Raw genomic sequence first — 25,576 nt, 5'->3', positions numbered from 1 at the left:
CAGTTTCCTGCTTCCTGAAATCTCCTATGCTGGGAGGTCAGTAAGGTTTTCAATGGTTTAGGGCAGGAGCAGCTAACCTGTGGCAACTCCTATCATCCCTTGCTATTGACCATGCTGACTGTGGCTGCTGTGAGTTTGAGCCTAGCGATAACTGGAGAGCCACAGATTTTCTACACCTGGTTCAGTATAGCACTCTGGTAGCTTTGCTTCTTCCCCAACTAGCAAAGCTGGAAAGTACCATTGGTACTCATACCAAGGGGATGTACAGTGGTACCTTGGAAGTTGAAAGGAATCTGTTCCAGAAGTCCCTTCGACTTCCAAAATGTTCAGAAACCAAGGCGCGGCTTCCGATTGGCTGCAGGAAGCTCCTGCAGCCAATCGGAAGCAATGGAAGCTGCGGAGGGTGTTTGGGTTCCAAAGAACGTTCGCAAACGGGAACACTCACTTCCGGGTTTGCAGCATTTGGGAGCCAAAACATTTGACTCACAAGGCATTCAGGATCCAAGGTAATACTGTATTGCAAACTTTTGAAAAGGGGGGGGGTACCCCGTTTGGCAGAATTTATACAATTTCCAGAATCTGAATAGCCTGTGTGCAGATTTTCTTTTTGTTTAAAGCATAAAATACATTGAGCATTGGTTATGGAGCAACTTGTTACACTGAAAGAGCTGTATAAACGTCACAAAAATGAAAGTTAGATGCATTAAGTGTGAAAAAGTCATCCCAATTTTATTTTCATAACATCAACAGAAACGTTTCAGTAGATAAGTTTTCTTTTTTAAAAAAGCTACACAGTATTTCCTTAAAAGTCCATACATTCGCAACTCAGAAGAGACATCTGATGATTGGGATGAACCTTTGGCATGTTCAATGTAACAAGATCCATTTTACAGTGTAAACAGGGTTGTGTTCTTTACGAAGTCCAGCAGGAAAGGCACAACTTGGCAAAAAAACTGATCCTAAGCAACAACAACAAAAAACTGAGAGGAGAAACACACACAATATAGTTCAGGTGCAACAACATGGTGCAAGTAAAGTGTATTTTTTCATTATTATTATTATTACTGAATCCACATTGTTTCATGAGCCTTCCACATGAGCACAGCTGGACCCTTGAATTCGGGGGGTGGGGGAGAAGCCATGTTTATTCCAAGTCATTTTAATACCAAATGCTAAGCTCTTATTTTCCAATGTAGTTTCACATCCACAAAGAGAGATTATGCAGAAGCGATCAAGGGAGGGGCTATGAGGGGAAAGCCCCCAAACAAACAGACAAACAAACCTCACACACACCATGACATCATCAGACATTTTTACCAGCATATCATATTTTGGTTCAAATAGTGCACAGTAGCCTCTGCTTGGATCTCAAGTTTAATACAGTGGTTATTTGATAGAAAAATAGACACTCAGCACTACAAAAAGAACAACAACATAATAATATAATAATAATGAGGTAGATAACTTAGAATCCACAGGGCCATCCCAGTAACCTTCATACAAACACAAATGCCATCAGGGGTTTTTTTTGGGGGGGGGAGAAGGGTTGTTTTCCCCTCCCCCAAAAAATGCAAATACACAAAGTCAAAAAGGAAGCTGTCCGCCCCTGCAAGCAACCCTAGATTTCTCCTGTACAAACTCCAAATGCACCACAGGAACACAGGAAGTCCATACAGATAAAACTTCTGGGTGGTTTGCACCCTGAATTTCTGAATTGGAAGTGTCTTAGCAAATTAGAACACCCCTCACCCCCTTACTTCATTTTAAATACAGAATCTTGATACAGACATTTCCCAAGAAAGTCAAATATACATGAACAGGCGAAAGGTTTCCTCATGCTACGTGAACTGTTTCCAAAATGCAGTCCCTTGAGATTCCCAGCAGAACATTCCAAACTCAGCCTCCCCAAAGGATCCAAATTCCCTTTCGACAGTATATACAAAGCTTTTACCTTCCTGCTCATTCAGTGAGTCTCTCCCAACTTCCTCCCTGCAATGTGGCATATTTGGGGGTGGCAGTGGGTGTGGAACAGCAATGCACTGCAAAATCAGGATTTTGGCACAGTGATCTTGATGGCGTGCATGCGTTCATGTAGTTTTTTAAATAAGCAGCAGTCATCAGTACAAGGTAATTAAGGTTTATCGTGGATTAAACAGACAGTGCCAGTTTAAAAATGTATTTTCATATCCAACAACACATTCTTCTGAGACATGGATCTGCATGTCCAGTAGGCATTATAGTAATATTACATTCAAAACCACATTTAAAAACAAACCACACACAAACACACAAAAGGTACTATCCTAAAAGGGTGGCATTCTTGGATATTTACCCGCATAATTACTTTCCACATATCAGTCGTGAATTCCAGGAGTGCCAAACTCCCTGTGTCCCTCTCTGAATGGCCAACTGATTTGACCCTGCTCTTCTCAAAGCCACAATTGATTTCTAAGCCGTAACAACGTAACAAAAAAGAGGTATATATGTTCATCAGTTTTGGATTTTCACATTGTAAAACGGGCAACGTTTTACACATTAAAGTCATCCATGTAAGAACTACTTTGCAAGACCCGCATCTTTCCAAAAAAAGAAAAGGAAAAAGAGGAGAGCCCTAAATAGACTCTCCTCCCAAAAAAACAAAACAAAACAAAACCAGCATGATTGTACTCTGGGCAACTCTTTACAAAGACAACCATAGACTCATTTGCACATTGATAGGAAAATAAGGATACTTGAGGTGTAATCTTTTAAAAATATAATATATATATGTTTCTATAGTGATTCCTTTAAAAAAATCCATTCTGCTTCCTCTCAAGTTTTCTGGGCTTTCAATTGACAGCAATTTTGTTTTCCTCCATAAAGTGAGGGAATTGGCGTTTTGGCACAGTGTCTGTGGACCCGGTGCTGCTGGGCTTCTCGATCTCTGAACCAGTCGTAGACTGGGAACCATCCATCTTGGAGACTGTGGCGGAATTCATTGCTATGTTGATTGCCGGACCTCCCCCAATTGTGGTTGGAAGAGAAGGTATACCGCCGCTCTGGATGACAGAGATCTCGTTGGCTTTCATGGCTAAGCCGTTGCTGAGGACTGCAGCGTACTGGTTCCATGCTGAGGGATCGAGGCTGACCGAGGCAGGAACAACCTCCTTGGGAAACATCTCTGATACCTTCTTGGGATCGTTTCCAAGGAGAGCTATGGGGTTGTCAATGGACAGTCTTCTTCCACGTCTGGGGGAGTTGTTCCACATGTGAGTTCCAACGTGAACCTTAACAGAGACAGGAAGGAGGGTGAAGAGAGGGGAAAATATCAAAATGGTGTTTCCACTTCTAACAAATCCATTGGCAAGAAGCAAATGAGAGCTATGGGTAAAGCATTTACATTGTGAAAGAGTTTCAAACCACAGCCACGGAACTGTGACTTGGGCAAAGTCCATCTCTCGCTCAAGCTACTTTCACGGGTGTGTTAGTAGTGAAAAGTGCAATAACCCCAAGCACTTTGCCCTGTGCTCCCTGGAATGACGATGCTACACAGATGCAAGAGATTAAAGAGGCAAGCGATTAAAAGGGAAGGGGACAGATGGCAAGAGGAAATTCCCTACCCCCATAAACATGGTACATTCTCCGTGCTGGGTTTTCCCAGCAAGAGCTAAAGCAGCAGGAACCTTCTGAACGTCAATGAAGTTAAGACTCATGTGGGCTTTAGGAAGCTCTGCAAGAGGCATTTTACAACATAAAGACAAGCCCTTTTAATGTGTCCTCTACGTCAAAGTTAAATTCATGACATGGAGAGAAGAGGGGCTGCAGCCACTGGCTCTGCTCCGACTCAGTCAATGCATTTAAAAGGAGGATTGCAAAGGTATTCACGCAAAGTCCACCTGAGCCCCTCTTCTCAGCAAGATAAACCACAATTAAATTTAAATTAATCACAAATTAATTAAAGCGCACCATTAAAATAACAACTGATAACTAATGCAACAGGAACATCCACAATTGACTATAAATTGCCACACAACTAAGTTGCCACAATTGTCACATGTGGACTTGTTGGTGGTGGGCCCATCTCCCCACCCCAACAGAAGGACTCATGTTGGACTCTTAATTAAAGTAGGGCAGAGGAACCTGTAGTTCTCTAGATCAGTGTTTCCCAACCTTGTGCCTCCAGCTGTTTTTGGACTACAATTCCCATCATCCCTTGCCACTGGTCTTGCTAGGCAGGGATGATGGGAGTTGTAGTTCAAAAACAGCTGGAGGCACAAGGTTGGGAAACACTGCTCTAGATGTTGCTGAACTACAACTCCCCTCGGGCCCAGCCAGCATGGCCAGTGGGTCAGGGATGATGAGAGTTTTGGCTCAAGAACATTTGGAGATTACCAGGTTGATGGACTACATGGAATTGGCGGAAATGACTGGCAGAATCCGAGACCAGGGAGAAGAGACGGTGGAAGAAGATTGGAAAAAGCTTAAAGACTATTTATAGAAATATTGTAAAATTAATGAGTGTTAGAAAAATGTTGGAATGAAGTTATATGGCTTTAGTAGAAATGTTATAAGGAATTAAGCACAAATAATTATTATAGTATTAACGGAAAATAAGGTTAAAATATGTTAAGATAATTATATGACAGAAAATAGAGAAAGATGGAAAAGAATTGCTGAAACAATTAATAGAAGTGGAATACAAAAAGGGAGGTGAGAGGAGGTCGTTGAAACAAGGGAATGAAAGATAGGGTACTGAAATGGTATGATGTGTGTTTTAAATTGTTTTTGCTCTGTCTTGTTTAGTTTATTGTGTTAATGTTGTGTTGTGTATTGTTTATATATTGTATTGTATTGTTTATTTCTTTTATTTTTTATTTCCTTTTTTCTTTTTTGTAAGGTTTAAAAGTAATAAATATTATTATTTTTTTAAAAAAGAGTTTTGGCTCAAGAACATTTGGAAGGTCCCGGGGAGGAGGAGACAGGTGGCACATTTGACCACAGTACCAGTTCCAGCTTCAGAAGTTTGCTGCTGTTCTGGCTTTCCCACAGCAACCACTAGCAGTCCCGTTTTGGTTGGAGAAAGAAAAGCGAGGGATCAATACTTAATTTTTTCTGCGCCTGAATACAAATCAGTGCTTTCCCTCCTCGGCTCACCTTGAGGTTCCCTTTCGTGGTGAAAGCCCTTCCACAGATGGTGCAGGCAAAGGGCTTTTCGCCCGTGTGAGTCCGCTCGTGAATCTGGAGGGCGCTTGCCGAAGAGAAGTTCTTGCCACACGTAGTGCAGATATGTTGCTTCGCAGTCCGGCGAGGAGGCGGCACCAGCAGAGGCCCAGAGGACGACAACACATGGGGGCCAATAAAATGGGCCGTGGTAATGGAGCGATCGCTAGGAACTTCCATTTTTATAAGACTTGGCGGCGCTCTGACAAAAGCAGGGTGGATGCTGTTTCGACCTGCAGAATAATTTCAAAAGGGGGACAGAGAACGCATTGGTACCTTAAATGCGATGAGCCTGATTCAATGTTTCTAAAGGACCTAGTGACTTTTTTTAAACACACACACACACACAAAATCCAGCTGAGCAAATGTGAACAAATCACCATATGATCATATGCTTAGGTTGGAGACAGATGCACAAAAGCACAAGGTCATTTGTAAATAGGATAGCTGGTTGCCGTCGGTATATGCATTCTGCTGAGAGGCTTGTTTTACAAGAGCAGGACAAAAAATAATAATGTGTACCTGGAAACCTCTCTTTGGATAGAATTCTAGGGTCTGTCCACCAGCCAAACAGACTACCACTCATGCCATGGGGCTCAGATTCAGGACAGACAAGAAAAAGGACTTATTCTCACAGCACGAAGTTAGGACTATGGAACTCTCTCCCACAAGAGGCAGTGACGACCAGCAACTTGGATGACTTTAAAAGCAGGTTAGAAAAATTAATGCTGGATAAAGCTATCAGAGGCAACTAACCCTAGTGGTTATGTTTTGTCCCCATTCATGAGAGGGAGCCCGCAGTATCAGACGCTGGAAACTTCAGGAGGAAATAGAGCATTTGGGGTTCAAATCCAGCTTGCGAGCTTCCCCTGTGCATCCATCCAGTTGGTCACAGGAGCTTGCACTAGATGGACCCCCTACCCTTCAGCTCCACAGGCACCCCAAAATCTGCTCTGGAGGATTAGGGGACCTTCTGGAGCAGATCATGAGGAGCATGTGGGCTTCAGGGGTGCAGGAATGGCAGGGCAAATCTGCTTGCCCAATGCCAAATGTCATCCTTTAAAATGGATGCCTGTCTCCAGACCTACGGGGGGGGGGGGAGACCCTCTGCTTTTGGGTGGGTAACAAAGGAGGCTTTAATGACAATTAAGTGTCATACAAATTTTGCCAAATTTGTATTCGCTAAGCACAGGTTTTGACGTCTTTTTCTAAGTTTGCAGTACTTTTCAGTGATGTTTAAAAAAAATTGATGAAAAGAAGACGTATGTCGAAAGTTTGATGTTATAATAGCTTTGTTGTATTAGGCATTAACTCCCAACTCTTTTAGACCCACCCATAATGGAGATGGTTTTACAATGCTTCTGGCAAGACATAGAAGAGGCAACTGCTACAACAGATTGAAGAATCAATAGTTCAGTAGCCTATTCTCACAGTGGCCAACCAGGTGCCCGTGGGAAATCTGCAAACAGGAAGTAAGCACTACAGCAACCTGCCCTACGGATATTCCCAGCAATGGAGATAGGAGATGGCCTTCCTCCATGAATTCATCTAATCCTCCCTCTCTCTCTATATATAGTAAAGGTAAAGGGACCTCTGACCATTAGGTCCAGTCGTGACAGACTCTGGGGTTGCGGTGCTCATCTCGCTTTACTGGCCGAGGGAGCTGGCGTACAGCTTCCGGGTCATGTGGCCAGCAGGACTAAGCCGCTTCTGGCGAACCAGAGCAGTGCACGGAAATGCTATTTACCTTCCCGCCGGAGCGGTACCTATTTATCTGCTTGCACTTTGATGTGCTTTCGAACTGCTAGGTTGGCAGGAGCAGGGACCGAGCAACGGGAGCTCACCCCGTCACGGGGATTCGAACCGCCGACCTTCTGATCAGCAAGTCTTAGGCTCTGTGGTTTAACCCACAGCGTCACCCGTGTCCCATCCTCTTTTAAAGCCATCCACATTGGTGGCCAGCACTACCTCTTGTGGAAGGGAATTCAACTGTGCAAAGAAGTCATTGCTTTTGCCTGCCTTCAATCTTTCAGCTTTTAGCATCGCCTGGGTGTCTAATGAGGTACGGCTCTTTGACATTATTGCCTTTGCAGCAAGTTGTTTCCAGTCCCACACAGCACCAGTAACACAGGAAGATTAATTCCACATGGCTGCTTTATGGGGAACTTTCTGTGCTACTGCTGGCCCTGGTGGAGGGAGGGAGGGGCAACAACAGCGAAGGAAATCATTCCTAGCTTATCTGCATGGCACAAATGCCACCCAAAGGCCAGCGACTTGGTGACAGCTGTTGCACTGTTAAGATATAACACAGGGATCATCCTTGATTGGGAGCATCTCACGTAAGAGAAGATTCAACAGCCAATCAAAGCAGCCACCGAGATCATCTGTATATACGACCTTGTGGCATGACAGGGATGATCTCAAATTAGTGCTGTGCTGAAAATTTATCTTACATTTCCTCCCAAATGAATGAGAAATTAATTTGGAGCTTTGTAAATGAACAACAACAGCAAATTCAACAGAAAATTATGAGACTATTTTAATTGAAAAGGTTACTCGTGCGAAGAGAAAGACCCCTGAAGGTGTATGGTTGGATGTAAGCAGAGGTTGGATGGCTACCTGTCATGGATGCTTTAGTTGAGATTCCTGCATTGCAGGGGGTTGGACTAGATGACCCTTGGGTCCCTTCCAACTCTACAATGCTAGGATTCTATGAAATATGCACCTCCTGAGGGGGTAGGGCAGGCAACACAGAAGTTTCACATTACTTCTTAAGCCATTGCTTTAGCCATACAGTCAAGCCATTTTAAGCAACTGGGGCTCTGGCAGAAACAAGAAACCAAACTTTTCCTTTCTCCCATCAATGAGAGTACTGTGGCTCTTCAATCAGACACCTTCATGTATCCCTAGCACTCTTTAAAGGGAGAAAAAGAAAATAAACCACCCAACTGCTCCTGTCTCAAGGAAACTAGTTTAAGTATCTTGGGTTGTGTCATTAGATGTGCATGTCTTTTTGATTACATTTAGGTTTGATGCTTTACAGACACTGGGAATTTGGGACAAACTGGGCAGACAGATGGTGAGGAAGCAGAAGCCTGGCAAAAGGACATCAGATTGTTCTCAAGCCTCCCATCATGTTGCTTAGCTTTAGATTCAGAGAAAGACCAATACCAATTCCACAAAGAGAGCAGATGTAGCATTTCTCCAACCTGGGAGTCTCCCAGGCTGGGTGCTCCCTTTCTGTAGCACATTGTTGGAGAACCTCTGGCACACCAGACATGGTCGAAATCCAACTCCCATCAGCCCCAGCCAATACAGCCAGTGGTCAGGGCTGATGGGAAATGTAGTCCATCAACATCTGGAATGCCACTGCTTCTCCATACCTGGTCCAAGAGACTTGCTAGCCAGGCACAGTCAGCAAGCTGTGAAGCCAAAACACACACCCATAGATGTAACAGTAACTGTAATGGGGAAGAAAGAAAGAAAGAAAGAAAGAAAGAAAGAAAGAAAGAAAGAAAGAAAGAAAGAAAGAGGGTGACTCACCATATTCTCCATTTGGGAAGAGCAGCCCAGGTTCCTCTTTGATAATCTTTCGACCAATACTGCCATAAGTTAGATCCAAAGCGCTATCCCTTTCCACGGGACGGATTTCAGGACCCGTGGTGTGGGTTTCGGGACCCTCAGCCTTACTTCCCGCTGCACTGTCCTCTTGGGTGTTAAAGTCTGGAGACTTGGATGTGGGGCTCTCTGCTTGGCTGTTGGCTGGAGACAATGCTGGGAAAGAAGCTGAATCAGAGGCAACAGGACTGCGGCTGCCATTCTGATAGTCTGCATCACCCATTACTGAGGAAGAGTCATTGGTCATGCCATCGCTCTCTCCTGAGCCATTATCGCTGCATTTCTGGCTGCTTTGGCGCTGCAATGACAAGGTGGAGTTCACCATCTTCATTTGGCTTTCCAGAGCTGAAATGCTGGAGAAAACAGAACTCGTAGGCTCGCCTGGAGTACCACATGGGGCAAGTGGCTTGGAAGAGTGGCTTAGGCCATCCCGTGACTCCAGATCTCCTTCTGTATCCATGGCTTCCACATTATCCTCCAGGCAACACGGGTCTCCGTTGTTCTCAGCTACAGTAGCCTCCACCTCAGTGTTGTCCCGCGTGTTTTCTGGGACTGGGCTATTGGGGATTTGTCCGCCCATGTGCATCCGGATATGTTGCTGCAGCACCACGGCATTGGTAAACTTCTTCTGGCAGATGGGGCAGGAGTGCTGCATCTTCAAGGGGGTATTTGCGCGGTGCACTCCATAATGCGTCTTGAGGTTGCCTTTGGTAGAGAAGGCGCGGCCACAGATCTTGCACTTGAAGGGCCGCTCGCCCGTGTGAGTGCGGTAATGCATCTTGAGGGAGCTCTGGCAGCTGAGGACTCGGTGGCAGATCAGGCACTCGTTGGGGTCCGACGCGGATTTGTCAATGTTCTCCACCAGCTGCTGAAGCTTTGTCGTTTCGGAGCCTTGCTCACCAGCTCTGCCCACATGAAACACACTTGCGCTGCAGCCGGCCTGCGGGGAACTCCTGTTCTGCTCGACTCCCGACTCGTGACTCGCCGTACCCGATGAAGACCCACCTTCGCTTTCCGGAGAAGGCCTGGGCTGCATGTCACTCAGAAGCACACCGGCAAAAGAATCCTTGCTGCTTGCCAAGTTGGAAGCGTGTGGAGGTAAGCTGGCACCTACAGAGGTAGGCAGTGCAGTCAAGGTGGGCTTGGTGTCTACAATAAGGTTGGATTCATCCAGCGGGACAGACATCCCATAGGGTATGCCGCTGCTGGTGGGCATGTTGTCCAGGTGTTCCGGTACCGGGTAAGGATTCATTTTTATTTGGGGATATTTGTCTTTATGCCGCTGGAAATGCACTTTAAGGTTGCCTTTGGTCGTAAAGCGATTGCCACAGATGTTGCACTTGTAGGGTCTTTCGCCCGTATGCGAACGGAGGTGGATCTGCAGGGCGCTGTCGTTGCCAAAGACTTTGCCACAGAACTTGCACTTGTGTTTGAAGAAGGAGGAAGGCTCTTCCAGGCTTGGTTTGTTTTCGGGCAGGTTGAGGGTGGCCAGCTTCCCTTTCGCCTTCTTCGAGGGGTCGACCGCTGCTGGGGAAATGGCCGAAAGCGGGTTTTGGAAGATGACCGAGCTGGACGATTGAGGTAGCAAAGGGTTGGGGAAGCGGGAGATGGCGCCCGACAGGCCTCTGATTGCGTCGGGCTTCAAGGAGATGGCCGCTGGCGTCAGCCCGCCGGCCATAGAGACAGCGGCCGGCATGCTGGCACTCGAATGAGGTAGTTTGCCTTGCTTCAAGGATTCCAGGGATAGGCTTTGGTTCCCAGCTTTCTGTCCGATTAATGCCACGGCAGCTGACAGTTGTTGGGACATGTGGGCTCCCAAAGCTTTGAGCGGGTCGGCAGCAGCTATTGAAGGATGCAGGATCTGGGGGGCCATCATGGCAATCTGGATCCGGATCTGCTCCGTCAGCTGGATCTGTTGGAGCTGCTGCTGCTGTAAGCACACGAGCTGCTCAAGGATCATGGGGATGGCGTTGAGGCCAGCCACGGATGGAGACACAGTCTCCGAGGTACATTGGTTGACAGCCACTTTAGTGCCACGTATGGACTGCAAAGTCACGTTAGTGTTTGGTACTTTAGGTTTGGGCATATAGCTCAACTCATGAGCCGCAGGAGCGACAGGGGGCTCTGTTTTGAGATACATCCCTCCCTCCGGTTCAGCGCCGACCTTCTCTCCTCTCTTCTCTGCAGAAGCAGAGTGACTCTTGGCAGGGCTCCCTTTGGCCGTCTGACCGTCCATCTGATTGCTGGGGAAACTCCCCGAGGAGCTGTCAGGGAAGTCTTCCAGGGGCACCGTGACCTCGCCGTCGTTCATGATTAGGACAGGTGGAGTCTTAGTGCAATTTTTCTTATGCTCGAGGAATTTGGAAAGCTCAAAGAACTCTGCACAGCATTTCTCGCAGATGTTGGTCTCCTCCGTCCGGCACCTTTTGGAACTCATTTCGCCCCCTCTGTCACCTGGGACGTCTTGTGGACTCCCTAGAAAGAGACATCAGAAAGAAAGAGAGAGAGAGAGAAGGGGTCTCAGAGCAAGGTTCTTTTACAGGAACAAAAGCACAATCAGATGTCTCTGCTGGGAAAAGGCGGCTAGTAGACCAAGACATTTGCACATTGGAAATGCAAGGTGCAATCAAGGAGGATTTTCAATCCCTTTTACCCAAATCCAGTTCCCATTTCTGCCACGTGTCAAAGCAATCCGGGTGCTAAGCTCCCTACCACCCCAGTTTAAAGCATTTCTTATTAGCTATGCAGTGACAGAATACACTATACATGCAAATTGCCTTCCAATACCAGATTCAAAGGTCTACAACATGAACAGAACAGGTAGGCTAAAGAAGTCCAGGTGTGCAATACAGGGTCAGCTCAAAGTATGAGGGAACTCAAAGTGCCTTGACAGCAACACACACATACTCCATCAGTGGAGGCTGGTTCGCTCAGGTGAATGGGGCGCTGCCCCCATCAATCGCAGTCTGTTCTCACTTGCCTGCCTCCTTATTCACAACCTGTCAGCCTCCTCCCCACTCTGCTGCGATAGCTCAGTCAGCAGAGCATGAGACTCTTGATCTTGGGGTCGTGCGTTTGAGCCCCACATTGGGCAAAAGATTCCTGCATTTAGAAGACATCTGAAGGCAGCCCTGTTTAGGAAAGCTTTTAATGTTTAACAGACTATTGTATTTTAATATTTTGTTGGAAGCCACCCAGAGTGGCTGGGGAAACCCAGCCAGATGGGTAGAGTATAATTATTATTATTATTATTATTGAGTCTCGGTGTCACTTCAAACTATGATTCTAGGTGGGGGGGGGGGCAAAACTAGAATTAGTTGGCTCCACCAGTCATTGGCTCTACCCACTGTTCACCTTGATGCCTTACACCTGATTAGTCCCATCAGCCACCACCACTGAGCCCCCCCCCCTCAAACCACCTATGGCAGTGTGGCTTTATTTAACTCATGCCTCACAGGCTTCCTATCTGCATGGGGTTGGACGCTATTTGGGCTACAGCCTGATCCCGTAAAGATTTGATTCCTGCAAAAGGTCTCTGAACAGGGATGACGTACATCAGGGAAGCACACTTATCCCTTAAGGAGTCCAATGCACCCACAAACACAGCCAAGCTGGACATTCACATATACCTGCAAGTGCAAGAATGAGATGCCTCATCTCTGTGCCACCTTATATACAGAAAGGAGGACCATACCAACTCTTTTTTTTTAAAAGTAATAGCCAACATGATGGGATTATACGGCAAATTTCCTCAAGTTAGTTTTTCTTATAGATGCTCCCCCATGTGGAGATCCTGGGTGTTTACACCATCAACAAAAGAGATTTTGTAAACTCCCTGAAATTACAAAAAAAAAAGTCACTCCATTATGGAGGGGAAAGACTGTAGGAGGGCAGATGTTTATCTCAAGGGCTCAGGTTCAGGTCTTTCTCAAGAAACACATGCAGAGTCGAAGCAGAAATTGCTGCTGTGGACACAGCATTTCTTCTTCAGTACTGTACAACATTCAATTAATACACAGAGAATGGCTGAAAAGGGCTCTTGCAATGGATTCCCTGCATTAAAAGTTAAAATCATTAGGTCATTATGCATAGGGCTAATTCGAAACTTTGTACAGCATCAGAATATGACAAGACAACTGGAGTTTTTTTGGAAGTACAGAGTCTGATTTTTTTTTTAATGCCCACCAGTATGAGGGGAGGAGAACAATTCCTTCCCTTCACCCCACCCTAGTGAGCTGAAAGGGATCAGCACTTTTCATCCTGTTTAAGATGTATTATGTACTCACTCTCAGCTAGGGCTGGGGAGAAATTAGATTCAATCTGCATTTGAAGGCAAGCAGTTTGCACTATCCACTTTGCACTTTCCAAAGCAATCCAAGAACCAAAACAGAGCTATCCTTTGAAGTTCATTCTTCTCTGAATTTTGCAATGCAGCTCACAGGCCTAGTAATATGCACAAAAATGCATCCCCCCCCAAAGCCCCACACCCACAAATATAGCAATTCCGTTTGTTCTTTCCATACAGTTATAAGGGCATATGCATGCAGACCTAACAGCACCTGCACATTATTCCCCTGGCAAGAGACATTTATCCATTCCCACTCACTCCATTTCTATCCTGCCTCTGGACAGTGCAGGATGGTGTCATCCCCTCCAGAATGGGTCACCACAACCACATTGTAAAGTAAGGTTGGAAATAGAGAGGCATGGGTAGGCAAACTAAGGCCCGGGGGCCAGATGTGGCCCAATCACCTTCTCAATCTGGACCGCGAACAGTCTGGGAATCAGTGTGTTTTTACATGAGTAGAATGTGTCCTTTTATTTAAAATGCATCTCTGGGTTATTTGTGGGGCATAGGAATTCGTTCATTATTTTTTTTCAAAATATAGTCCAGCCTCCAACAAGGTCTGAGGGACATTGAACTAGCCCCCCTGCTGAAAAAGTTTGCTGATCACTGGTCTAAGGTCACTCAATGACACTCATGGCAGAGTAGTGATTTGAACTCGAGTCTCCTCAGCCCTAGTCCAAGTTTCTAACCACTACATCACACTGGCTTCAACCTCCCTGTCCAGATCACAGTTGACTTCATTCTTACCTTAGCTGTGTGACCACCCATTCACCTACCTATCCCTTAAAAGCAAATTCCGATGAGGTGAAGTCCCCTCCCTTATACCCTTTTCCTTTCCTCTAATGACATCACCAATTTCTTCACTTGCTTTCCCCAAATGTTTACTCTTCACTCAATAATGAAATATATTGCCTTGGGTGTTTTGCTGGGTTCCCATCAACATCTAGGCAAGGGTGACACAAAGCAGAAGTCTCAGGATCTTTCCCTAAATAGTAGCCAAAAGCCAGCCAAGCAAAGTCTACATAAGCCTCCATTGCAGATATTAATTAGGTTTTAAAATATCCCACAACAGTAGTCAACAGAACAGATTTATGAGGAACAGGAAGCAAAAACCAGAGGTGGGTTTTTGTTTGTTTGTTTAAAATGGAGGTGGTATTTTAAGCACTGAAGGCAAAAACAAGTGAAAGGTGGGTGCACCGTCACAAACATGTTGCCCAAAAAGCACATTCACTGTCTTCAAAATTATGTGCAGGAATGGAATCATTTATATCAATACGGTATTTTATGGAAAATGAGGTGGAAAATGTTCAACAGGAAGTTCATGCATTAACAAACAAACACACACACAAAAATGGGTTCCCACACAGTGGTGGAAAAAGCAGTTTTTGAAAAACATTTCTTTGAACTACCACCACTAAACACCCACAGAGGAATATGATCTGGGACCAGAGCCTGGGTCTGAAGATCTTCCTTCAAAAATAAATGTCTTACGACAGAGCTCATGCTTGAGAAAATATCAGAATATGATGCCTTGTAAACATTTGGTTGCTTTTTTAAAAGGAAATTTTCACCACAAGTGTAGATATCCAGAGATGGAGAGCTTCTGGCCAGTATGGACCAACTGGAGCCCACCATGCTTTGGAGCTTGGCCCACTAGGTTATAATAGGCAAAGTATGGCCATTTTCACCAAATCCAGTGCTATTGCCCTGTCCATCTGACTTTTTGCATCATAGCTTATGCTGGACTTGTTTTAACCAGGGTGGATTTGATTTAAATCACTAGTCAGTAAGACTTGATTTAAATCATTTTTTTACAGAAAGATTCATTCTTGCTGGTATAATTTTAATACAGTACAGTGGTACCTCAGTTTACGAACTTAATCCGTTCTGGAAGTCCGTTCTTAATCTTAACCGTTCTTAAACTGAGGCGCATTTTCCCTACTGAGGCCTCCCACTGCCGGTCCACTACCAGCTCTTGAATTCTGTTCTTAGACTGAGGTAAGGTTTGCAAACCGGGACACTGCTTCCTGTTTTCCAGAGTTTGTAAACCGAATGGTTCGTAAACAGGACTGTGCTTAAACCGAGGTACTGCTGTAATAAATTTTGAGAGTAGTTTTTACAGTTATATCAAAAATTACAGCTTTGGTTATACTATTAGAAATATATAGACAGATAATTATGAAATTATTGTGAGGTTTAATAAGTTAACTGTTTATATTTGGACAACTTTTCCGCTGTACTTTATTGGAAGGAGAAAAATAATTTCCTTAATAACAATGTCAACAATTTATTTAACTAAAACAATAATATTATAGCGTATGTATCCATGTTTGTTAACTGATGGTTAAACTTTTTTTAATAAAAAAACCCCAAACAAACCAGGAGACTGAGTTTTAGCACACATGAAAAACTTAAAACAAATCCTTATTTCCTGATGAATAGCCTTTGGACTATAATGTAACATAAATAGAAGACTGTCTTTAGAAAGATTTTTCCTCTAAAAGCATTTTATTTTAAAAATCCAATTTAAATTTAAAAAATCTGATTTTTATGTATTTATTTTAAAAAAACCATTGATTTTTATCCACCCTGGTTTTAATTTTTAGAAATCCAGTTCAATGGACAAAAGCTGATGAGAACAGAAGATCTGGCATGCACATTCCCCCATGCAAATTCAACACCACTTTCAGAGTTACTTTTCAATTCTCACACCTGCTCCTGAAACACAAGCGATCATAAGACCTGGAAGCCTGTCAAGACATATCTTCCAGCCAGCATCCTATTTTCTATGGTGGCTAAACAGAGACATTTTGGAAGCCCAGAAGAAGGTCATAGCCATAGCACTCTCCCACTGTTCCTGGGACCTCCAGTACCACTCCCCCACTGACCCTTCTCCCCTTCACCTTTGCAACTGTTCAGCAAAACTGTTGGCTTGAGAGAGGTCTTAGGTAAAGGTAAAGGGACCCCTGACTATTAGGTCCAGTCGTGGCTGACTCTGGGGTTGCGGCGCTCCTCTCGCTGTACTGGCCGAGGGAGCTGGTGTACAGCTTCCGAGTCATGTGGCCAGCATGACTAAGCCGCTTCTGGCGAACCAGAGCAGCGCATGGAAACGCCGTTTACCTTCCCGCTGGAGCGGTACCTATTTATCTACTTGCACTTTGACGTGCTTTCAAACTGCTAGGTTGGCAGGAGCAGGGACCGATGAACCGCTGACCTTCTGATCAGCAAGTCCTAGGCTCTGTGGTTTAACCCACAGTGCCACCCGCATCCCTTGAGAGAGGTCTTACTTCTCTGCAAAGAAAGGGTATCTTAGAGCAGCTGGAGACCACTTCGCAGAAGTCCACAGATCACAATAGCCTACCACCCATTCTTGGTGGCCAAAAAACCCAGGCCACTAAACACTACCTGTACTTTGGAAGTTGTGTAGTTTGGCTGATTTGTCACCAGATTGAAGAGCAGGTACTTAAACACGGCTACTCTAACAGTGCAAGATTCTTTATAGAAATGTGAATATACAGTTAAGGTGTCCTGTGTATCTGAACGAAAAAGAAAAGTAGCACATGCTAGGCCCATCCCCACCTCCAATTTGGGAGGTTATAGCTAAAAACACACACAGTGGTACCTTGGGTTAAGTACTTATTTCGTTCCGGAGGTCTGTTCTTAACCTGAAACTGTTCTTAACCTGAAGCACCACTTTAGCTAATGGGGCCTCCTGCTGCCATCATGCCGCCAGAGCATGATTTCTGTTCTCACCCTGAAGCAAAGTTCTTAACCTGAAGCATTATTTCTGGGTTAGCGGAGTCTGTAACCTTAAGCGTATGTAACCCGAGATACCACTGTATATATCTATGCCTCAAACTAAGAATTTTTAATCCCATATCCAGTCCTTGCAGAAGACAGGTTCTGTTTTCCTCTCTCCAAAAGAAGACCTGGAATGCAGTACTCCCAGCAGGGAAATTTATGAAACAACTCTGTACAGTGGTACCTTGGTTTACTAACTTAACCCTTTCTGGAAGTCGGTTCCTAAAGCAAAACCATTCTTAAACCAAGGCAGGCTTTCCCTAATGAGGCCTCCCACCACCAGTGTCCTTCCACCTTTTGGATTCCATTCTTAGAAAGAGGTGCAGAGTTCGTAAACCGAATCATTCGTAAACCAGACTGTTCTTCAACCGAGGTACCACTGTACTTGCATTAAGGCACTGCTATGTTGGTGGAACAGCCTCTAGTGCATGTTCAGCCAGGGAGAAAAAAAAACCCAAGTACAGTGGTAACTTGGTTTACGTTACCTTCAGGTAATATAATTTTGAGTTACGAATGCAGCAAACCAGAAGTGTCTATGTGCAGAAGTGCTCCATCACGCCACGCACGTGCACAGAAGCAGCACCTCCGGATACAGACTTTTTGGGGTAGGTACGGACCCCCCGGGACGAATTAAGTTCATATCCAGAGGGTCCACTGTACAAAATACAAAAACGTTGGCCTGGAAAACTCTGCTAACAACAATCAATCAGGGGCCAGCCAAGGAGAAAACAGCAGACATGCTGCCATTGACCCTGGAAACAATTCTAGTGAGAACCAATGGCCACATGCCTCCCACAAATGGAGGAAGCCAGCAAACTCAGTGATGATGGAGACATGCCTTGAGCATCACCCTCACACAACCCACAAAAGGTGCCACATTGTGTCTGCTCCAATGCCACAGGTGTAAAGTTGCACCTTCTTCAACTGGGGTCAGGAGGGCTAGGATCCGGTCTAAGTGTGCTCATGCCTTGTGTCACCAAAGTCCCACCCAATTACTATAACTCATTTTAGCTGTTCTGCTGGTGTTAGCTGTTCTTGGCATGGTAGGGCTTCCACAAAATCCGAAAGCCCTACATCTGCCAAACCTCCAGAACAGGACTGCACGTTTAGATTATTCAGAGTACAATGGATGGAAAGTAAGTCCTAACGTGCTGATGTGAACATGTTAAAATAAGGCCTGATGCAGTAATTCAGACCTCACAATTAAAGCCCAAGTCTGTGGAGTAGATAATATCATTTAAAATCTCCTGCAATTATCAAATGAGTGAAGATTTACCATACTTCAAAGTATTTCCCTGACCATACCTCTGTACACAGATTAGATTTAAAACACACACTAACACACCTTGCCTTTAAAAGTTGCCCACTGAGTTACAAACAGCAATTCCCAAATATGTCACCTTATTGTAAGACAGATAGCTCTTATTTTTGGCTGGATCATGCATGATTGGGAGTCATTTATTTCAGTAGGAATTATTTCCTTTTCAAAATACTTCAGTTTGGTTGGCTGTGTCCTTTCTAAATCATTTGTACACACACACTTAAGACTGCTTCCCTTTCTCTCTCCCTCTCCATATAGTCAATTACTCGGTGCTTATCAGAAATGGCAGTGAGTAGGGTCTGCAACCTCAAAAATACTCCATTTCATTCCCCCCTCACTGTTCATTCCCCCCTCCACATAAAGTCAACGGTCCATGTCCAATGCATGCAGTTTTTTACCGGGCTGTTTTGAGAATCCTCCCGTTCCAAAATTCTTTTCTAAAAGGTTTTGTTGATCTTGATTGGGCTAATGTTGAAGTCTCTTAAAGTTTACACTTATCCTGCTCATTCAGATCATTGCCAGTACCACTGGCAACCGTTCTGAATAATTTCTTTTGTCGGACATTTCAACTTGAGTTCCATTAATATAACATGGATCTGAGTATTTTGGGGGCAGAGAGGTGGACTGCTGTAAAACATTCCCAATATTCCAAGCATGACTGAAGACAACAACACAGATATTATTAGAGTTAGGTCAATACTACTCAGTTACGCAGGTGGTCCCATGGAGAACCTTTTTGTGTTCGAACTGTAACAACAGCAACAAATTAAATGCAGTTTTGTTCTGAAAACACAAAGAGTTGTCAGGTGCGATTCCAAATATGTTTACTTATAAAGAAAAAACAAAGGTTTCAATGGTACATTGGCTCTTTATTACACAGCCTTGAAATAGGATTCTATATTGTCCACTGTCCAGGGGTGATTTACCTTTATCTATTTTTAATTTCACATTACCATGTGAGGTAACTTTAAAGGGGATTAAAAAAAAAATTTTAAGGCTACTGATTGCTGACAAGCTTCTTTTAAGAAGTGTCCTTAGTTACCTGCTGGGCTTAAAATGAAAGCCTTAACTGGACATCTGTTCCAATGCTATTAACATGGAGATTAAAAAGGAGGCCAGAGAAAGGCATTTATTATAGTGAAGATAGCTTTGTTCTGCAGAAATGGGTTAATTTTTGTGTTGGCTCATATTAAATACACCTGTATGCTTTCATAGTCAGAGTGAACTGTCTTTAAAACAACAACAGGCAGAACAAAAGGGGTGGCATTTCACAAAAAGAGAATCGCAACTGATGTGTTATCTATGCACAAACCAGAAATACTTTGCCCATCCCAGTATTATTGGCCAATCCTGCATTTTTGCCCGAAGCATTTGCTAAATAGCACTACATCTGCCTATGCAAAATATTGTAAGAGCCATAAAGTGGTTATTTTATTTTACGATCTAACCCAGATTTGCATTGAAAGATCAGTGAGAAATAAACAGCTACTGAATTTCTGCCCCCTCCACCACTACCAATGATGCCCCCTCCCAGTATTGAAGGGGCACAGAGACACCCCCACCTCCCATATATCCCAGAAGAGAAAGGGAAGGGGGTGAGAACAAAATCTTACTTCTACCTTAGCCAAGGACCACTTCTTCTTCCGCACTCAATTACTTCCACCAGCAAGACCCCTCAACTATAAACAAGGCAGCTCCAAACCACACTTAACACTAGCGCAGTGTTTAAGGCGAAGCTAAACAGCCGAAAGCCCCGCTGCCAGGGTCAATTGCATGAGAGTCCTAATTGTAAGCTTGACATCAACTTACCACCCACAGCAGGCAGGAGGAGGCAAAGGTTAGAGCAGCAGCTCTGTCAAAACGTCACAAGCTGCCGCGTTTCGCAGAAAAGACCTGAATCACTACAACCAATATAGTGTTCCACTGGCATTTTTTTTCCGGGGGGGGGGGGGGGGAAATATGAGGAAGAAAACGAAGAACAAGGCATCATGCACAGTACCCCATGCTTGGCGCCTCCAGCAGCCCTGCCAATCAGGTATTCTCCTATTGCTTCCTTTAAAAACAATTTCATCTCTCCCAGGCAAAGAACACAGAGGGGAAATTACATCTTAGTTGGGACTCTCTCAGTTTATCACGTTGAAAATAAACTCAAGACGCTCCTATAAACACCACATCTATCATCAACGCAAGTTTAAAGAGAGCTCATTTTATCAGAATGTATTTATTTTGCTTAACCCTTTCCCTTTATGCAAGTTGGTCCTTTTTAAAAAGCAAAACTTATTTCTTGTTGAATTTCTTGATATTCAATTCACATGTCTAAAGAGTTATGGCTGCCATAGCAAGAAAGTGCAATGTTTCACCACACTAGTGAGCAGTAATTACTTCTTCTTTTTTTGGTGAAACTGTGCACAAGTTGCAGGTCTGGAATTTTCCTAAGTGTTAGAAAAAGTTCTACATTCTACACAGCATTAAAAAGAAAGAAAGAATTTGGCCTTGTGGCTGTTATCAAACACAATAGGCAGCTAAAATGCAAGGGGGGAAATGCTAATTTTCAGTATGCAATTATTGTTCTCAAGTGACCCACCTGCTATTTTTTTGACCTGCTAATTGATCACTAGGTTAGCAGCAACATTCCCAACCCCACCCCACACAACTGCAAACACACATACACACACACTTCACTGAGATGGTTCTCAGATTGCTTCACAATTTTTGTGTCTGCATTTATCCCCCCCCCCAAGCCCAAGGATAGAAGTGTTGTGCTTAATTGTGCCTCCTTGCTATGCATATGCAGGAAACCTTGAAGGAATTTTCTGATCAAATTTTACTCTTTCCATATTTAAAAGAGCACAATATGGGCATATTCAAGTTCTTGCCGTGATTTTAAACACACAATCCATGCAGGGAAGTGAGAGAAACTGTTTTCAGACACCCACCAACACTTTCTGCTACTCTCTCTTTTCTATTATTAAATGAACTTCCAGGAAAATAAAGTTCTACCTAACAATATGAAAGGAAAGTGAAGATCTTCATCACATTTCTTCTTTGTCTGAGAAAGCTTCTACACCCTCCACGCTGTTTTGTAGAGAGTGCAAGTTTAAATGTGAGGACGCACAGATCCAAACCCCTACTCAGCTACACAGCTCAGTGGGAGGGTCTTGGGCAAACCATGCCTGTCCTACCTCACAGGGCTGTTCTGCAGCTAAATACAGGAGGGCAGGCTGCACTTTGGTACCAAGCAACAATATTCCTTCTTGGGTTTCATTTCCCTCTCCCCTCATTCCTAATACCCAACCCCTCTCCCTCTGCAACTAACAATGCGTTTAGAGAACACAAAAAGCTACCTTCTACTTGTCACATCACTAGCTCAATGTTGTCCACAGACTGGAAGCAACTGTTCAAAGTTTCAGGCAGGGTTCTTGACTTTCATCCCTATGTACATGCAAGGCAGACGCTCTTCTATACCTGACATTTGTTGCAAAACCTTTGTGGTTTCTTTCCAGGAAAGCGGCACTTGTTGGGGTTTTTTGGACAACAGAAGACAAAAAAGCATTCCTTGGCACTTTAAAGGACCACAGCCTGTTTCACCAATGCAAAAGCATCCAATGAACTCAGTAGCTTCGCTATCAAAGTCCACATTCTTTTAAAGTAGCTGAGATTCCTGCATTGCAGGGGGTTGGACTAGATGACCCTGGGGTGTCCCCTTCCAATTCTATTATCACACTTGCAGCAAAAAAAGGCCAAGAATAGCTACTCTTCTGAAACAAAAGAAATGAATAAGTGACTTAGCACAGAGCGGGTTCCACACAGCTCTTTCTAGTTTGCTTTATGGGACAGGGAAAAAAGAGGACAAATCTCTCAATCCAGGCACCAGGAAGACTAAGGCCCGCCTCACTTCGCCCCAAGGGCACCACGGACACATTCTCAGTTCCAGAGAGGGCATCCCGAAACCGCTTTAGGAGGCAAGTCGCTCGTGCAGATTTAACTTAGCCTCTAAGAGCCATCAATAGCAGCAAAAGGGAAATAATATAGGATTATTGTGACCTGCTAAGTTTTACCCACTGATAGGACCGAAAGGTTAGCCATGTGTGCATCTCATTTCAGCGGGTCGAGCGCCCAACTAAAAACCGAAAGATCCTATAAAGAGAAAATGCGTTTTTTCCAATACCGGCGGCGCATCTCCGGCAGAGCCCCCTGGGTGGCGCTAGAGAGCAACTCTCCCACGCAACCTCCCGCGCGCCCTCGCCAGAAGTTACCTTCAAACAATTCCGCGCGAGTTAAAGAGTGTTTTTACTACGGATAACGCACTCGCGCGCTAGTGACACGCGGGGCTTCTCCTTATCCTCTTCCGCCCTGCCATTATCCCCCCCCCCCCAGTTACAGAGCTCTGCAGTATCGGGATCCAGTAATGCTGAAGGCTTCGTTGGTGCAAAGTTAAGTATTACTTGATCGACGTTTTGCACTAAAAAAAAAGAGTATTATTTGCAATCCAGGTGCCTGCAGCGGCAGAGGGGCTCCTCGAAGCATAATTCCCCGATAACCCTCTTGTTTCTTCTTCCCCGCCCCGCCTTCCCGGAGCGCGCCACTCCGAGGGCGTCATTAACCCTTTTGTTTTAAGGGAGCCCCCCGGAGGTGATTCCCCAGCTGCGGGCAGAGATTTACACGGAAGAAACATCACCTCCAGTGGCCGCCCCGCCCCGCTCCATCCTAAGCACATGCACAAAGGAAAAACAGTCATGCATTAAACATGGGATTTATTGCCTTCTGGCCAGCTTGCCGTTTTCTTAAATCACCATTAACCGGACTCAACAATCGCACATTTGGGCTCGAAAGAAAAGAGGCGGAGGACCGCGGGAGAAAAGCCCCCCCACACCTCCTGCGGGTCGCGAAGAGGACCGTCCCCTCCCCCCGCAAATATACATTGTTATCGACTATTTCCATCCATGGGGGGGGGGGGAGTTTTCCCGAGAGGGGGTTCTTTTGAATGAGTTCCCCCTCACCTTTCCAAAAAAAGACACAATATGCACTTTCAAGATTGCATCCCAATGTTTCCATTCGCCCCTGAACAACAGCTTTAAAACAAATCTGCAAGTTATGGAACTGGATTTCATCTAAGTCATTGTGAAAACTAATTTTATTCCCGAAAGGCTCGACTGCTCCCCCACTTGAATTGCAAAGGTTCGGGTTTGCATCGATAAACCAATCTTAATACCCCCCTTTCAATGTTTTATTGCACTCATCCTCCGATTCGTGTTCTTTAATTAATAAAAGGGAGTCGAAATCAAGCTTTCTACGTCCGCCTTGCTACCGGCGAGGCTCCCCAAAACTCCCATCCCGGTCTCAACTCCTCGCACCACCCAGGAATTTAAAGCCCTCCGCTTCGCCTTCGAGCGAGTTCTGCCAACATCCCCTTTGCTCCGCAGCCCCTCCCTTGATCAAGGAGATCCGGAGAGGTAAAAGCCAGCAAATTTCTTTTTTTCTATAAAGGGGGGGGAAGTCACGAAGCACCGGGGATAGAAGAGAAGGAAAAAGGGGAAGAAGAAGTAGTAGAAATGAGAGACGAGGCGCCCACGAGTTCTGGGAGATTGTTAAAAAGATCTCTCCCTTTTTGCTCACCCCCCACCCCCAACACACCATATTAGCTCACCGGAGTTATTTTAGGAAGTCGGAAATCAAAGATGGCTGGAGGTCAGGCTACAAAAGGTCCCGAGTGATTGCGATCTCTCGCTCGCTCTCCTCCCTCCGACCCCAACACCAAGATCGTCCCAAAGTTTTGGGTGCGCAGGAGAGGAGAGAGGAAGAGACCCATCCAAATAAGGAAAGAGATGGAAGGGTGGGGGGAAATATTCAACCCCCCCCTTGCCAGCCAGCCTTGCATTACAAAAGGTGTTGCTCTGGCCTATGCCCCATCCCTCCCAGAAATATTTCCTGGAGGGGGGGAGGAGGAGGAAAAATGAGTTACCTTCCAGCGACATCCATTGGGATTTAAGGACAAGATTGTCCCACACAATGGAGTGGGGTGGGGTGTTGATGCTAAAGAGATCTTAGAACCACCATAGAAACTTTCCTCCCCCCTGGTGCGGGGTGGTGAAGTCCCACACACTACAAAAGCCTGAGTTGTTGTCTTTTTAAATAAAAATATGTGCATTGAGAGTTCATCCTCCCCAAAGCTAAAGTGATCAGAAGCCAGGTCCAACACTGATTTTTTTTTGGGGGGTGGGAGGAGGAGGAAGAGAGAGAACGGGTCCCAACCTAGAATACTAAAATTAATAATAATAATAATAATAATAACACGAGCACGCACATTATCCGATCCGTTCCTGCCGTCGTGAGAAATAAAGGTGGGATAAAAGTGGTCCAGATTCCGAAAGGAGCACCCAAGGATCGCGAACCAGCAACCCCCAGCGCGCAACGTTGGGAGAAAGACCCCCTGGCACAAAAGCGACCTCTCTTTCTCTCTTCCCACCCCCCGTCCCCTCCCCCGCAGATCCGATTCCCTCGTCGATTTCTTTTGCCCATCAATTAAAGTTAGCGACTGACCCGCCAGCTCCGGCGGTGTCGCCCTTACCATTTGCTGCGCGCGGGGCTTGCTGCTCGTCCGAATGGATGTGCTGGGGCTTCGCCTGCTTGCGCCTCGACATGGTGCACACGCATCGGGAGCAAAATAGTAGCAATTATTTTCTTCTTCTTCTTCTTCTTCACAACAAATTCCTAGAGTTGGGAAATTACTCCCCTGGACCGGAATGCGCATGTCAGAGTAATTATGATTATCAATAATGCATTGCGATTTATCATGGGTCCCTGACAGCTGATTGGCCTGAGTCCAAGAGCTCACAGATTATTCAAATAAGGTCCATTGATCAGGGCGAAGAAGGGGACGCCGGGCGTTGTAGTCTCGGGCCGGCCGCTGGGCTCGCCCATGTGATGGAAGCGTGCGCGCTGAGTCCGGGAGCGCAAGGCGCGCAGAGGGGCTTTGGCGTAGCGCTTGCGAGCGCCTGATTGGATCGGATGTCCCTTAAGGGGAGCGAAGAGGCGCACGGAGTGTCCCGAATCCATCTTTGCAAGTAAACAAACAACCAACCAGGCTCCTCCAAGGCTGGAATCGGAAGAGAACAATACCTCTGCGCTCTCTCTCTCCTTTTAATTGCCTGTTTTAAAAGTTAGGGTTTCCCCCACTTTGGTTCAGAATCCCGAAAAACACCATCAAGCGGAGGAGGGATTTAATTAGTCCATCTCCCACGCATTAAATCAAAGAGAAGTGCTCCTTCCGGCACAGAAGGAAACATCCT

General features: G+C 45.2%; 1 protein-coding gene across 5 annotated transcripts; it reads right to left on the bottom strand.

Moving 5' to 3' along the window:
• Window positions 1–708: 708 nt before the first annotated feature.
• On the bottom strand, window positions 709–25,024 carry SALL4 (spalt like transcription factor 4). 5 transcript variants are annotated; one of them, XM_081916692.1, is made up of 4 exons: window positions 24,856–25,024; window positions 8,743–11,292; window positions 5,134–5,432; window positions 709–3,266 (listed from the first exon to the last, which is right to left on the bottom strand). In XM_081916692.1, exons 1-4 carry the CDS (start codon window positions 24,926–24,928, stop codon window positions 2,829–2,831), a joined length of 3,360 nt encoding a protein of 1,119 aa, XP_081772818.1. In that variant the 5' UTR covers window positions 24,929–25,024; the 3' UTR covers window positions 709–2,828. The 5 variants fall into 5 exon arrangements, with proteins under 5 accessions (XP_081772818.1, XP_081772822.1, XP_081772819.1 ...); XM_081916696.1 differs by lacking the exon at window positions 24,856–25,024 and adding an exon at window positions 24,592–24,649; XM_081916693.1 differs by lacking the exon at window positions 24,856–25,024 and adding an exon at window positions 24,250–24,287.
• Between the last annotated feature and the right edge of the window lie 552 nt (window positions 25,025–25,576).

The sequence above is a fragment of the Podarcis melisellensis genome, assembly GCF_964234715.1.
Source record: "Podarcis melisellensis genome assembly, chromosome: 6".
Lineage (NCBI taxonomy): Eukaryota > Metazoa > Chordata > Lepidosauria > Squamata > Lacertidae > Podarcis > Podarcis melisellensis.
Note: the sequence above shows the minus strand (reverse complement) of the source record. Positions and strands in the feature narration are given on the sequence as shown.

Coding starts and splice junctions, on each gene's coding strand:
- SALL4 (XM_081916692.1), bottom strand. CDS start 24,928: ATGTCGAGGCGCAAGCAGGCGAAGCCCCAGCACATCCATTCGGACGAG. Junction 5,433..8,742: donor CTTCCCAAATGGAGAATATG/GTGAGTCACCCT, acceptor ATTATTCTGCAG/GTCGAAACAGCATCCACCCT. Junction 3,267..5,133: donor CCACGAAAGGGAACCTCAAG/GTGAGCCGAGGA, acceptor GTCTCTGTTAAG/GTTCACGTTGGAACTCACAT.